The following is a 13,240-nucleotide window of genomic DNA, read 5'->3' as shown; positions in this document are numbered from 1 at the left end:
TAGGATTGCTAAACTTCCTTATTCCCAGCGAAACTTTCCGATTGCTAGTGTACAACGGAAAAGGACCAAAATGCCACAAAAGTAGATTTAACACTGATTTTTGCCGGAGACGCCTAGAAGCGAAAAGATCCCGGGCAGGTATGTTTTCCCGGGAATGAGAAAGTTAGCCATTTTATGATACAATCTTAAAAAGTTCTACCCAGCCGTTTGCGTGATGCGTGATCGGGAAATAATTCGAGGCATGATTTGGGCTATTTTCGCGATACCTTTTTTGGTAATTTTCATGATCGTCACGAGAGCAAGGAAAATTTCTATCAATGCATTTTAAACATGTACAAACTCTGGTGAACCAAAAGAAAGTTGATATTCTATTTTCAAAACAAACTGCTTTTTTGAAGTTTTTTTAACTCAAATATCTTAAAATTTCGACCTAAAATAAGAACACAATTAGGATTTTTTGGTATAAAAAATGTCTTATGTAACGGAATTTCGTTCCGTCTTTTTCTCTTTTCTCGTTTTCTTAAATCAGGGGGTAATGTATATCTACAAAAATTGATCTTGTTCATCAAAAATTGAGAATATTTTACAATAAGAAAACCAAAGGAAAATTATATTTCAAAATGGATTATATATATTTTGCATATACTTTCATATATAAAATATTGGAAAAAAGGTTTAATATATGAAATATTGAAAAAAAGGTAAAAAATTATAGCATCCAAAAGTTATATTTTTTGAAATGCGTGTCAAAAAGTAAAAAACTTTCAAAACATGGAAACAATTTCATAATTTCAAACATACACTTTTTTTAATATAAGAACAATTTTATAAGAACAACGAGGCTCAAAATCGCAAAAAAAAATAAGAACAATTTAAGAACAATGCTGAGCCTGAAACTACTCAATTTCAACAGTCGAGGCTCAGAAAAATTTTACTGGTTCTTATATAAAAAACAGTGTATAATGCAAAAGAAGAAGAAAAAATCTCATATATACTCATAATCTCATAATTCCCCAAGCAGAAGGCATTGTATAATTTTCAAAAGCATGCTGCAAAAGCATAAAATGTCACATAATTGGCAATCATAATTTCAAAAATTTCCAAAAAGAATAAAAGCCTTCATGCCAGGATATTACTTGAAAAAATTTTCAATTGAGGCGAAAATAAAAAAAATGTAGCCTTTCTGGAAACCAACCGGGTGAAAAATAATAATTTTCTGATCTGGTCACAGACTATGGGTTCTTCTATTTAGTTCATTATAAAAAAAATCAAGCATTTAAGCTATAAAAGTAGTTTGGTTTGATATTCCCACTTGTAGATCAAGAATTGTTTGTTCAGGGCTTACTTCATACTGTACTGTTTGTACATAAAAGTTATGGTTAAAGTTCTATTTCAATGATCTTATATATATTACTTAAGTCATCAAAAAAATCACATAAAAATTTTTTTTCTGGCCGGCGCGTCAAAGCTTTTTTCCTTGACCCGCATTCCCGAAACACTACATTTTTTTTTATTTTTGCCTGAGAGCAAAACTTTTCTACAATTTTTAATTTATGCATGTGGAAGAAAATGTCAAGTTAACGACAAACATTTTCCACATTTTAAACGCACGGGGAAGAAAATGTCCAAATTTACAGTAAAAAGAAAATTTTCACGTTTTAAAAGCACGTGAAAGAAAATATCCAAATTCACAACCAAAAGTTTTCCACGTTTTAATCGCACGTGGAGGAAAATATGTCCAAATTCACAACCAATAGGTTTTCCACATTTAAAATGCACTTGGAAGAAAATGTCCAAATTCACAGCAAGTTTCCACGTTTTAAAAAACGCATGTGCAAGAAAATGTCCAAACTCACAACCAAAAGTTTTCCACGTTTTAAACGCACGTGGAAGAAAATGTCCCAATTCACAGCAAGAATTTCCAAGTTTTAAACGCACGTGCAAGAAAATGTCCAAATTCACACAACCAAAAGTTTTCCACGTTGCATTTTTAAAACATCAATCATCAATCAGTAAATTTTGCTCTGGGTTTAAATTTTTACATTAAAGCTAACCAGTTCATATCCAACCACAATCATTTCCTTGGGTGCCGCATCTACCATCTGTATCTGACCATCATCACATCATAAAAAAGTGAGTTCAAACTTTTATTTTTGATGTCGCAAAATTTTTCAAATATAGCATGGTCAGATTTATCCACAAATATTCAGTCAACTGCCTAGTTAGAATTTGTGTAAATAACCAGGCAAAATTGAAGTTAGTTTGTTGTGAAAGTTGATAAAATATCGACCGGATAAAATATCCTGTTTTTCAAGAAGAGATTGCATCATCTCTCATGCCAAACCAAACGAAACATCAAATTCAGGAAGGAATAATAATAAGAAAACTTCATCATCAACCATTTCTTGTAACAATCACACAAAAATCATGATCTAATTCAACTCTTTAAAGCATAAAAACCAAAGAAAAATAGCCAAAGAGCGGTAGCAACCAGTTGTTTATTTTTGCCGCCATCTTTGTAAAAATACTCTACTGTTTTTGACGCCGGAGCTCGATTTACAAAGAGATTTGGAAAAAATCCATTACGTAATGCTTCCAACAGACAGTCGGGTGCAGGCGACAATTCTCCATGTTCGGACTTAAGACAGTTGCACACGACGACGAAAGTCTGAATGGAAACGAGGCTAAAAAAGCTGAAAAATCGATTTTATCACCCCGCATATCAGCTTTTTCCCGCGCTTTTGCCAAAAGAGTCGCACTCCGCTCGCTAACGCTCGCTCCGTGCCTAATTAATGAAAGATATAAATAGCCAGACAGTGTCAATCGAACAACTTCGAACGGAAATCGCAATCGAACCAATCGAACGCAATCGAACGCGATCGAATGATTGCGATTCGATTGCCAAACGCAATCGAATCTCAATCGAACGGCCGATTCTTGGGTAATATTCGATTGTGTTCGATTGCGTTCAAGTAACGTTCGATTGGTTCGATTGATAGTCAACCTATGTTTAATTGGTTCGATTGATTGTAAATTACCTTCGATTGATCTTCGATTATGATTATTTTTGATAAGTTTGATTGCGATTAAATTAAATTTGATGAGGCCCCCCCAGCGGTTTGCGTGATGGCGTGATCGGGACTTTTTTCTTGCGTGATGGCGTGATTAGAGATTTTATTTGGCGTGATGGCGTGATCAAGACTTTCGCGTGATGCGTGATAGGGCAAAAATTTGAGGCGTGATGCGTGATTTGGGCTATTTTCGCTATTTTTTGCGTGATGACAAATTTTAGCGATTTTCGTGATGCGTGATGGAGAAAATTTTTTTGCGTGATGGCGTGATTAGGGGTGCCGCTGGGGGGGCCTCTTTGATCACTCCTTTAAAGCTCTTTTTAGCGTGGACGGCCAAGTGCGTAAGTAACCGTACTAGAATGAATAAAATAGAATACAATTGAATCAATCGAACGCAATCGAACATAATCGAATACAATCGAACGTAATCGAACGTAATCGAAGCAATCGAACAGCAAATTCTGGGTAATATTCGATTGTGTTCGATTGCGTTCAATTGATTCGGCGTTCGATTCGTTCGATTGACACCGTCTGGAAATAGTCCAGCACGTAGCATGTACATTCCCAGACCGTGTCAATCAAACAAATCGAACGCCGAATCAATTAAACGCAATTGAACGCAATCGAATAATTGCAATTCGATTGTCACGCAATCGAATCGCAATCGAATATTACCCAGGATTTGCTTTGCTGTTCGATTGCTTCGATTACGTTCGATTGTATTCGATTACGTTCGATTGATTCAATTATATTAGATTTTATTCGCTTTGGTACGGTACTTTAAGCACTCGGCCGCCCGCTAAAAAGCCCTAACGGGGTGATCCAATAGACCTTTTCGCCTTTCCATCCGCCATCTTGAATTGTATGCAAAAATACAGGAACGAAAAAGCCGTGGTTGGATTTAGTTGGAAAATATGCAAAACATATGCAAGTTTACACAAAGATTAAAAAGCCAACAAAGCATCTTATAAAAAAATATTATAATCATTAGAACAATAAAAGATGAAATTTCTTAATCCAAAAAGAAATATTTACAGAACAACAAAAGCCTTTTAGAAATTTGTTCTTAAAGACATAGCATATTCTGTTTTCATGCCATTAAAAAATTCCACAAAGACGGAGTACACACATCAACTTTCAAAACACGCAAACTGAAAGCAGTAATTATGACGTCACACATTCAGCGGGTTCAGATCAATGTTTTGATTTGTTCGTTTGGTGGTTCTATTCCCAGGAGAATAATTTACCGTCAGCCGAATAAGGATTATTTTTGTACCTTCGCGGGTGATTTTTCAGCTTGAGTTTATGTCTAATGTTATGTTTTTTTTGAAGTGCTTGTTCTAAGACATGAGCGAATTTTATTATTTCTAGTTTTCAAAAGAAGCAAATTTAATCTTTCTTCTGGCAAGATTACATTTTGATATAATGCCAATTATGCATGTAAGTTTTAAGAGCCATTTTCTGTAAGAGTGGGGCAAAATTTGAGCATCCAGATAGTAAGGAATTTTAAATGATCTCATTTTTGGATATTTTGTTCTTCAAGGTGAAAAAATGAGAAATCCAAAAGGACAAGTCTCAAAAATCCATAATGATGGATTTATGGGGTTTTAAAGGTTTTGCGAAAATTCAAAAAAGCCAAAAATTAGCTGAGATAGCAATTTCTAGCCCTAATAACTTTTTGCGCCCTAAAGATCACATGGATTTTTTTTCATATATAAAAACTATACCAAAAATACTACCAAAATCCGAAAAAAAAAGTTTGTGACCATAAGGGCGCGCGCAGCTATGGTGGCCCAAAAATACAAACTTTTCATTTTTCGGTGTACTTTGAGCTCATTTTGCAGTCCAACATCTAGAAGAAATTTTCACAGAAAATTGAATAAGAATGAATGAACACCATTTGGACTGCCTAAAAATCAAATTTTCAAAGTCTGAAATTTTCTCAATATGGCGCCATTATGGTTCAAATGCGGTAATAATTTTAAAAAGTAGCATCTTTGAGCTGCGCCAGCCGCCTGCTCCCCAAAATCTGGAAAATTTCACTTTGAGGGTCTGATAGTCCACCAGTGATCTCTAACCATCATGGAAAAAAATTACATTGAAAAAATTTTTTTGCTTGTCCGAAAACGTCACTTTTTTGCTATTTTGACAAGCTTTGCAGCCTTTCAACAGCAGTTTGTAAACATGAAATTTGACAATCTATTCATAATTTACTTGAAATATTATCTAAAAGACCCAAAAAGTGATTTAAAACACTTTTTTATCACATAAAAAGGCTAAAATATCTGTAAATAAGTATATTTTAGGTAAATTTGGTGAATTTGGGTAATATTAAGAGCCTTTTTTTTTAATCTTCAGAATAAAGAAAGTATGATACCTCACCCTCTTAGAATTTGATCTAATGATCTATCACACAAGAAAATAAGACTCTGAAAATTTCACTTTGATATCTCAAGTAGTTTTGCAGATACAGTGTCTCAAAGATAGGCTACTAAGCGATAATTGACCCCTAAAATCATGAACTCTGGTGGGGAGCAGATTTTGAAAGCCAATGAAATTTTATTCAAGTACATTAGAAAGCTGATTTACAGTGGATTTCAAGAACTTTTTGTAAGGAATCAGAAAAAATCAAATTCAGTCTCCAAAATTTTCCCCGAAAATCTCTAGCACCTCCTGTAGAGGGCTTCAAACTTTGCGTAATATGGGTTTGGAAGCACTTTTAGCTGTCTGCTGATGGTCCTTGTGACTTTTTTGAAACTAACTTTTGACCTGGAGTGGTTTACTGGTGGGTTTTGGCAGCAAAAATAACATTTTCAGGATTTCTATCTTTGCGTAACTGTCAAAAATGGCCGAAAAAATTGCTATTTTTGCAGATCTGAAGCAAAATTCAAGATGGCGTATCTTTTTGCGGCAACAAAAATTTTTTTTGAAACTTTCAGCAAGGCTTCCTTAGTAGGTCTAGTTTATAGCCTCAAAAAATCTCAGTGGATTTTTGAAGTCTCTTAAAGATATGATCGATTGAAAATTTGCTTAACTTTGTTGTTTTTTCCCTCTTAAAATGCTAAATCAGGCCACCTTAGGGGCTCTAAAGGTTAATTTTGGTCAAAATATTGGAAGTCTATCTTCTACACCCAACTAATCATTGGCATTAGGGGACAAGTGCAAAAAATTTCAGGTCATTTCCATCAACAGATGACATTTTATGACAGTTTCTTTATTTTGAGTACAGAAAATGTAAAAAAATGAGACTGACATCTGGCCTTTCCTACCATTCCAGGGCCTATATTTCCAGGAAAAGCCTCAACCTTTCACAGTTTGGTCTTAAATATAAGCAGGTTACTTCAACCATGAACATATAAACGACTGGACATCCATCTTCTTTGTATTTTTGAAGATAACACTGCTAGCTTCGTTGCCGCCTCGTTAAAATCATCAAATGAAACAATAAATTCTGATGGTATACCTCTTGGGAATACCTTGCTAACAACATCAAAATTTCGACAAAAGTCTTTGTTGTTCTACTTTTCTCAAGTCTTTTATCTATATCATAACAAAGATAACAGAGGCAAAATCATCGTCAGCTTCTCAAAACTCCGACTAATATTTCCAAATTTTGACTTAAAAGTGTCTAATAATTTTAGAGAGTGTCACATTCTAATTTCGATATTTTTATGACACAGGCACTCAACTTTGGCAAGCTATTTTTTTCAAGTCATAAAAAAAAATTATTGGAGTGACAAAAGGGATTCAAAAGTATACACGCAGTTGAAATTCTGCATTTCAGAGTTGAAAATGTTGATAAAATATATTGCAAACTCGTGAAAAAATTTGAAAATAATCTTTTTGTGCATTAGGAGTAATGTTCAAGCTCTATCAATCATTTTACCTAAACAATTCAAAGAAATAAAATTACGACGGAATATTGTCGGATTTTTTATATCAATTTTGAAATACAGGCGGCAACGAAGCTCGATTCAAAGTGACAATAAAAGATAGATGTCCAGTCGTTTATATGTTCATGCTTCAACTAAATGGGTTTAACAGTACTTAATTCCTATTCAGAAACTTTTTAGACTCATTCAGAAATCCTACTTTGACAATAATTTGGGCTTTACTGCAAAATTTCTAAGTCCAAGTGTTGTGATTAACAATTTTTAAGAAACTTTTGATTTTTCTCCTGTCGCTTTATACCCAGTCTCCTAAAAGACAACACAGTCATAATTTGCACATGTGAAATATCAAACATCGCAAATATTTTAATGTTCTCAGCCAATCAGAATGCTTATATTTTTTTGGTTGGCAATATGCTTAAAAGCTTAACAAGCACCACCACTGGAGTCCAGTGTGTCCGGTGCGCATTATTTTTCAAACAAACTTTGTCTGGTGTCCAGAAATTAACATCGGAACTAGCACCGGACAAAAGGTTTCCGGTGTGGCTGAGGGATACCGTAAGCTGGTCTAATATCAACATCCCTCGTCTAATTCCGACACCCTTCTTTAGAGACAGGAATAATATGAAAGCTTGAATCACTGATTGAAAAAGGATTATTCCTCTCTGACCACTAAGCAAAGAAAAACAGTTTCAACCTTTCTATCAATTTCAGCTGATAAAAAGGGTGTCAGAATTAGAGGAAGGGTGTCAACATTAGACCAAGTTACGGTACTTTTTGGCACCGGACAAACACATCGGACTGTCTGGTGTGCCAGCAGGATTGTTTAGCATGTAGATACCTTGTCTCCATCTTCAATTCTTTGAATAATACTGTAATCTGATTGAGACATGCAAAATAAAATATTTACTGTTCGTCACCAAAGGTCTAATCAGAGAAATATTAACTCAAAACGTCTTTAATTTTGCATACCATAATCTATATTACTAAAAGTCTAATGTGAGTGAGCCGTGAGGGGGCCATTATGGGTTTTTGAGAACAGGGTTCGAGAGTTACGTGACTGATTGTTTGGATGGGTGGTTGAAAACAAAAGCGAGAGTGGTCAGGGGTAGCCTGGAGATCCATGCTATGATTTCTTATTCTATATACTGGTGACGAAATATATAGCATGGTATGGGCTGAGAGTTTGAATTTCCTAGATCCTAATAACGGTTGAAGATATAGCCAATCAAATTTTGTTATTCTTTTACTGGTCACACTTTCTTAGAGAAAGCGCAAGTTCCGAAATTTGGTTTTTATTTTAGTAAGTGAGGACAGCGCTACATTCGAATTTCCCACTGTAAATTTTTTGAGGCAGAAATCGTCCTCACAGGTCATACCCGTCCTGTATACATCAGATTATAAAAATACAGGACGGGTCTCCTGTCTAGGTCAGGGGAAGAGTGTGAAAATTAGCATTTTGGGGGAGAAGTCATTGCAGTGCAAATCTTTCGCAAATTTAAAAACCCACTTTCCCTTGTAAATAATTGATGTTTTTTGTTTTTTTGGGACCCTTAGGGGCATAAGCTACCCGTTGACCGCAAAAATCCCAAAATTCGCGAATTGACCGTTGACAACATTAGGGGTAAATTACGTCACAGTTTTGGGAAAAACTTCAAAATGTGATATCTCCAGTTTGAAAAGGAGTTGGGAGGTTTTTGACTTCTCATTGGATCGAGAATTCTATGGGGAATAAGATGGAAGAAGTTATGAGGCTTGAAAGTGACTTTTAAATTTGGCTGAATTTTAGGCGTTTTCACTTGATGACGTCATCAAAACAGGAAAAATGTGATTTCTCAAGATTGGAAAGGAGTTAGGAGATGGTTGACCCCTCATTGGATCAAAAATTCTATGGAGAAAAGGCTGGGAGGGTATATTTGGGAGTAACAAAAATGAGTATATGCAAAAATATATATATTCATTACGGGGTCCAATGACGTCATTTAAAACCTGAAAAAGCGATATCTTGAGTTTGGCAAGGATTTAAACAATGATTGACAGCTCATTGGATTGTAAATCAACAAAAGAATCTATTTGGTCATTTAAGGAATAGTTACAGTCAAGTGAAAAGTTTATTATACTTTCAATAACGTTATTCAGGGCCCAAAAGACGTCACAAAACATTATTTTTAGCTTTTAACCTTTTAAAGTGGTAATTTTTTCTTTCTTTGGGCGTAAATTAGTCTGTATTATTTCCCTTTCTATCCAAAGGGCTTATGATCATGCATTCATCTTATCTACCCCTCGGCGGGTGCGAAGCCGGGTACGGCTAGTTTTGTCTAATTGTTTATGTTGATATAACCCTGTTCTAATTTTAACACTTGTCTTTAGAGAAGGGAACAATAAATAAGGTTAGAATCATTATATTGTGGGGGGCGTACAGGATTTGCGATTTTCAAAATTTTCAGAAATTCTGTAAAAAAAGTACTTTCAATTCTGATACCGATTTTTTGGGGTATTTTTCCTTGTTTTGACTAATTTTTCATCAAACTTGATTTTTCATGTATGAATTCGGAAAAAGAGGGATAAAAACTTTATAATACCGAAATTTCCCGACATGTTTCTGATTCGGACCGTTCTCAAGGGAATGCCCTAGGATGGTAATTATTTTTTCCAAAAAACATTTTTATTTTCTCTCAATCCAATTTTAACTTGTAACGCGTTGTGTTATGATAATAGCTAATCAATAATTTCCACAATTTTTTTAAAGATAATTTCTTGTTCCATTGAGAAATTTGTGTATCATCATAACATGGAAAAGTTTATTTTTTAAGGATTGCATCTCAAGCGAAACTTGATGAAATAATGATTTTATGTTACATCATCATAATTTTAGCTGATAAAAATGAATGTCATCTTGAGACAGAGATTAAGACATTTGAAAAATTCTAACACAACTACAGCTGGCTATTGGTTAAGATGTATGTCAACACTAGAAACCATTGAATTAAATGGACGCAATTACAAGAAAGATCACATGACCAATGTCCCTCAAAATATTATCAACAGGCTCAATAAACAATTACACAACACAAAGGATCACCCATTAGAGATTGTAAAATCAAAGATAGTGGATTATTTTCATGGATACTTTCGTAACCGTCATGGTGGATGTGTTTTTGCCTCTATAGACAATATCAGCCCTGTCGTAACTGTACAACAGAATTTTGACAATTTGCTAGTACCAAAAGACCATGTGAGCCGTAGTAAAAATGACAATTATTATATCAATGATCTTCAGATGTTGAGAGCTCACACTACAGCCCATGAAATTGATTTAATAAGCAGTGGTTGGAATGCCTTCTTGAACACTGGAGATTGTTACAGAAGAGATGCAATTGATAAGAGTCATTTCCCAGTTTTCCATCAGTTAGAAGGTGTACGTATCTTTGATGACTTCGAACTGTTCGAGGAAACAAAGGTTTGTTTTAATACTATTTCTTGACTATAATAATTCAAAGTCATTATAATATGCATAATGTGATGCCTTGCCCCAATAATATTGGCTTTTTTCTAAGAAGATTTTTGTCAATTTTTTATGTCTTTAGCCAGTATTTTAGCAGAGATGAGTTTTTTTATCAAAGTGGCTGAACTGTTGCAAAGGGCATGTTTGTGCTGTTAATTTTTGGTACATATATTTTGAAATTTTGTCCTTTGTAGGATAATTCCTTACGTATTTTGGAGAAAACTGCATCAATGAGGACAGAAGAAAAACAAGCAGAACACACGATAGATGCTGCACGAATCACAGAGTTTAATTTAAAATATACTCTAATGAAACTTGTGGAAAATCTTTTTGGTGATAACGTTGAAATGAGATGGGTAGATGCTTATTTTCCATTCACTCATCCCTCATGGGAACTTGAAGTCAAGTTGAACGGTGAGTGGATGGAAATGTTGGGGTGTGGCATCTTGGAACAACAGATCTTAAAATATGGTAAAACTGTTTGTTTATGGTAAATTTTAAGTTAAAGCTATAAAGCTAAGAAGAGTTTTGCGAGAGTTTCAATGATAAAAAACTTCGCTAAGTCAAAAGCTAAGATAAGATTTTCTAATTCAGAAAGATTTTTATCAGACTTAGGTTTGCAATGATGCATAACCACCTCACAAAGTTTAAAAGACTTTTGACCTATTTTGTTAGATGTAAAAGATGTTTCTTATGAAAAAGATTCTCTATACTTTCCAAAAATCTTCATATAATATTTTTCTTGAGAAAATTACAATTTCTGTTCATCTATAGCTGGTGCAGGTGATCGGATTGGTTGGGCTTTTGGTCTCGGTTTAGAGAGATTCGCCATGAAGTTGTTTGATATTCCTGATATCAGGTTATTCTGGAGTGAAGACGAACGTTTTCTTAAGCAGTTCAAGACAGGTGTTGACACCACATTCCAGCCGTTCAGTAAATATCCGCCTTCTTACAAAGACATTTCATTTTGGGTGAATGATGGGAATTTCTCGTCAAATGATTTATTTGAAATCGCAAGAAGTGTAGGTGGAGATGTTATTGAAGAGGTAAAAACATTCTTTTAAACCGTATCATTTGAAAGAAAAGAAAAGAAAAGAAAAAAGTTCAAACAGCTCCGTAAACGAACAGTCAACAAACGAAAACATTTTATATCGACTTATCAACATTTTATGTGTCTTTCTCAAAGTGATTATCTTACCCACATCTTATTATAAATTTTGAAGCAATTTTTATCAGAAAAAATAAATTCATGTATCGGTCATAATCTCATAATTACCCTCGATTTTTTCATCTTGTATTTAATTAAATGGAAATTCAAATTTTATTATGTATTATGATCTTCTCTCTCAATTCATACTGTGAAAAATAGGAGAAAATCTTTTTTGTCTTCAGAATTTCCTAATAATAACGTTTGTGAAATGTTTTTTTTAATTTCAAATTTTTGATTTTGGAGAGGACAAAGTCCTTTATTTTCTATTTCATTCTTTCACTTCAGATGACATTAGTGGACCAATTCGTACATCCAAAAACACAACGCGAATCTCATTGTTACCGCATCACATACAGAGCTATGGATAGAACACTTAGAGACGAAGAAGTCAATGATGTCCAAAACAAACTAAGATCTGAGGCTGCGAAATTACTGCATATTGAACTAAGATGATCATCAAGTCTAGATTGTTTTGTTGGTTTGTTGTTATGAAAAGTAGATTCAAGATGTTTCTCAACAACACATACAACACCACTCCTACACCAGCACATTAAATGTCCATAGATTTGTTCACAGACAACAGTTTTTTCTGAGTGAGGAATCTGGATTGGTGAAATAGCTCTAGTAATTGAATGGATGAAAATTGAAATTACAATTCTCAAAAATGAAAGTCTTATCGTATTGAGAAGTATCCAATTTTATGGCCTGTCAAAAATAAAACAAAAACCTGAGACTTCAATGAATCGGTATGGTGAATGTATTTTATAGAGTTTTCAGTGTTTAACTTGGAGTTAATTTTAGTGCACGAGTCATGTCACGGTCTAATACCTTAAGATAAAGATGACAAAATAAAAATGTAAAATTGTAAATACATTTTGAAAAATTAGGATAATTGAAATTGCATTTTTCATACTAGGTTTTCATAATATATATTTATGTAGCATAATTATAGTCAGCGAATGAAAGAACGATTTTCTTTATTTTTACTGTTGTTGAATTTCTAATCAACTCACCTTTAACCCAGTGTTAATCGCTGAAATTCTTTGAAAATGGAGATGGCTTTGAAATATATTTTTTATTTTGCAGACTTTAATTTTGTACAGTTTTCCTTATGATAATTTGCCTGGTAATTTTTACATACAGTACTACCTGTTATTAAAAACACTTTCTTATATAAGCGAATTGGTTTAAGGGAACGAAATAATTTTTTGGAGATGCTCACACGTCTTTGCACTATTATTAGGGGGAGGTTTGTACTTTTACTATGTGACGGGATTGGCCCTTTTTTAATACGTTATTACGGGATTTGACGAAAAAAGTGACGGGAAAACGGTATTTTAAAATCAGATGGTGACGGTATTTAGCCTTATTTCTTCCCATTGTGCCGGTATTTTAACCTCTAAAAACCGGTGTGACGGTGTTATCATTTTTTTCAATTTTCGGGATTCTGGGATTTAGCAAAAATTTTGACGGGAAATTGGTATTTCGAACCCCTACAAAAACCCCCTTATTACATAACTTTACTGGTTTATCCATCCATGATTGTTCTTTTTAACATTTTTGT

The 13,240-nt window shown here is 34.0% G+C and overlaps 1 protein-coding gene across 1 annotated transcript; it reads left to right on the top strand.

The window, feature by feature from the left end:
* The first annotated feature begins 9,806 nt into the window (after positions 1-9,806).
* Positions 9,807-12,769, top strand: LOC136816367 (phenylalanine--tRNA ligase, mitochondrial-like). The gene is made up of 4 exons (XM_067072690.1): positions 9,807-10,421; positions 10,661-10,937; positions 11,241-11,512; positions 11,962-12,769. Exons 1-4 carry the CDS (start codon positions 9,846-9,848, stop codon positions 12,127-12,129), a joined length of 1,293 nt encoding a protein of 430 aa, XP_066928791.1. The 5' UTR covers positions 9,807-9,845; the 3' UTR covers positions 12,130-12,769.
* Positions 12,770-13,240: the final 471 nt, after the last annotated feature.

The sequence above is a fragment of the Clytia hemisphaerica genome, unplaced genomic scaffold, assembly GCF_902728285.1.
Source record: "Clytia hemisphaerica strain Z4C2 unplaced genomic scaffold, Clytia hemisphaerica genome assembly, whole genome shotgun sequence".
Classification (NCBI taxonomy): domain Eukaryota; kingdom Metazoa; phylum Cnidaria; class Hydrozoa; order Leptothecata; family Clytiidae; genus Clytia; species Clytia hemisphaerica.
Note: the sequence above shows the minus strand (reverse complement) of the source record. Positions and strands in the feature narration are given on the sequence as shown.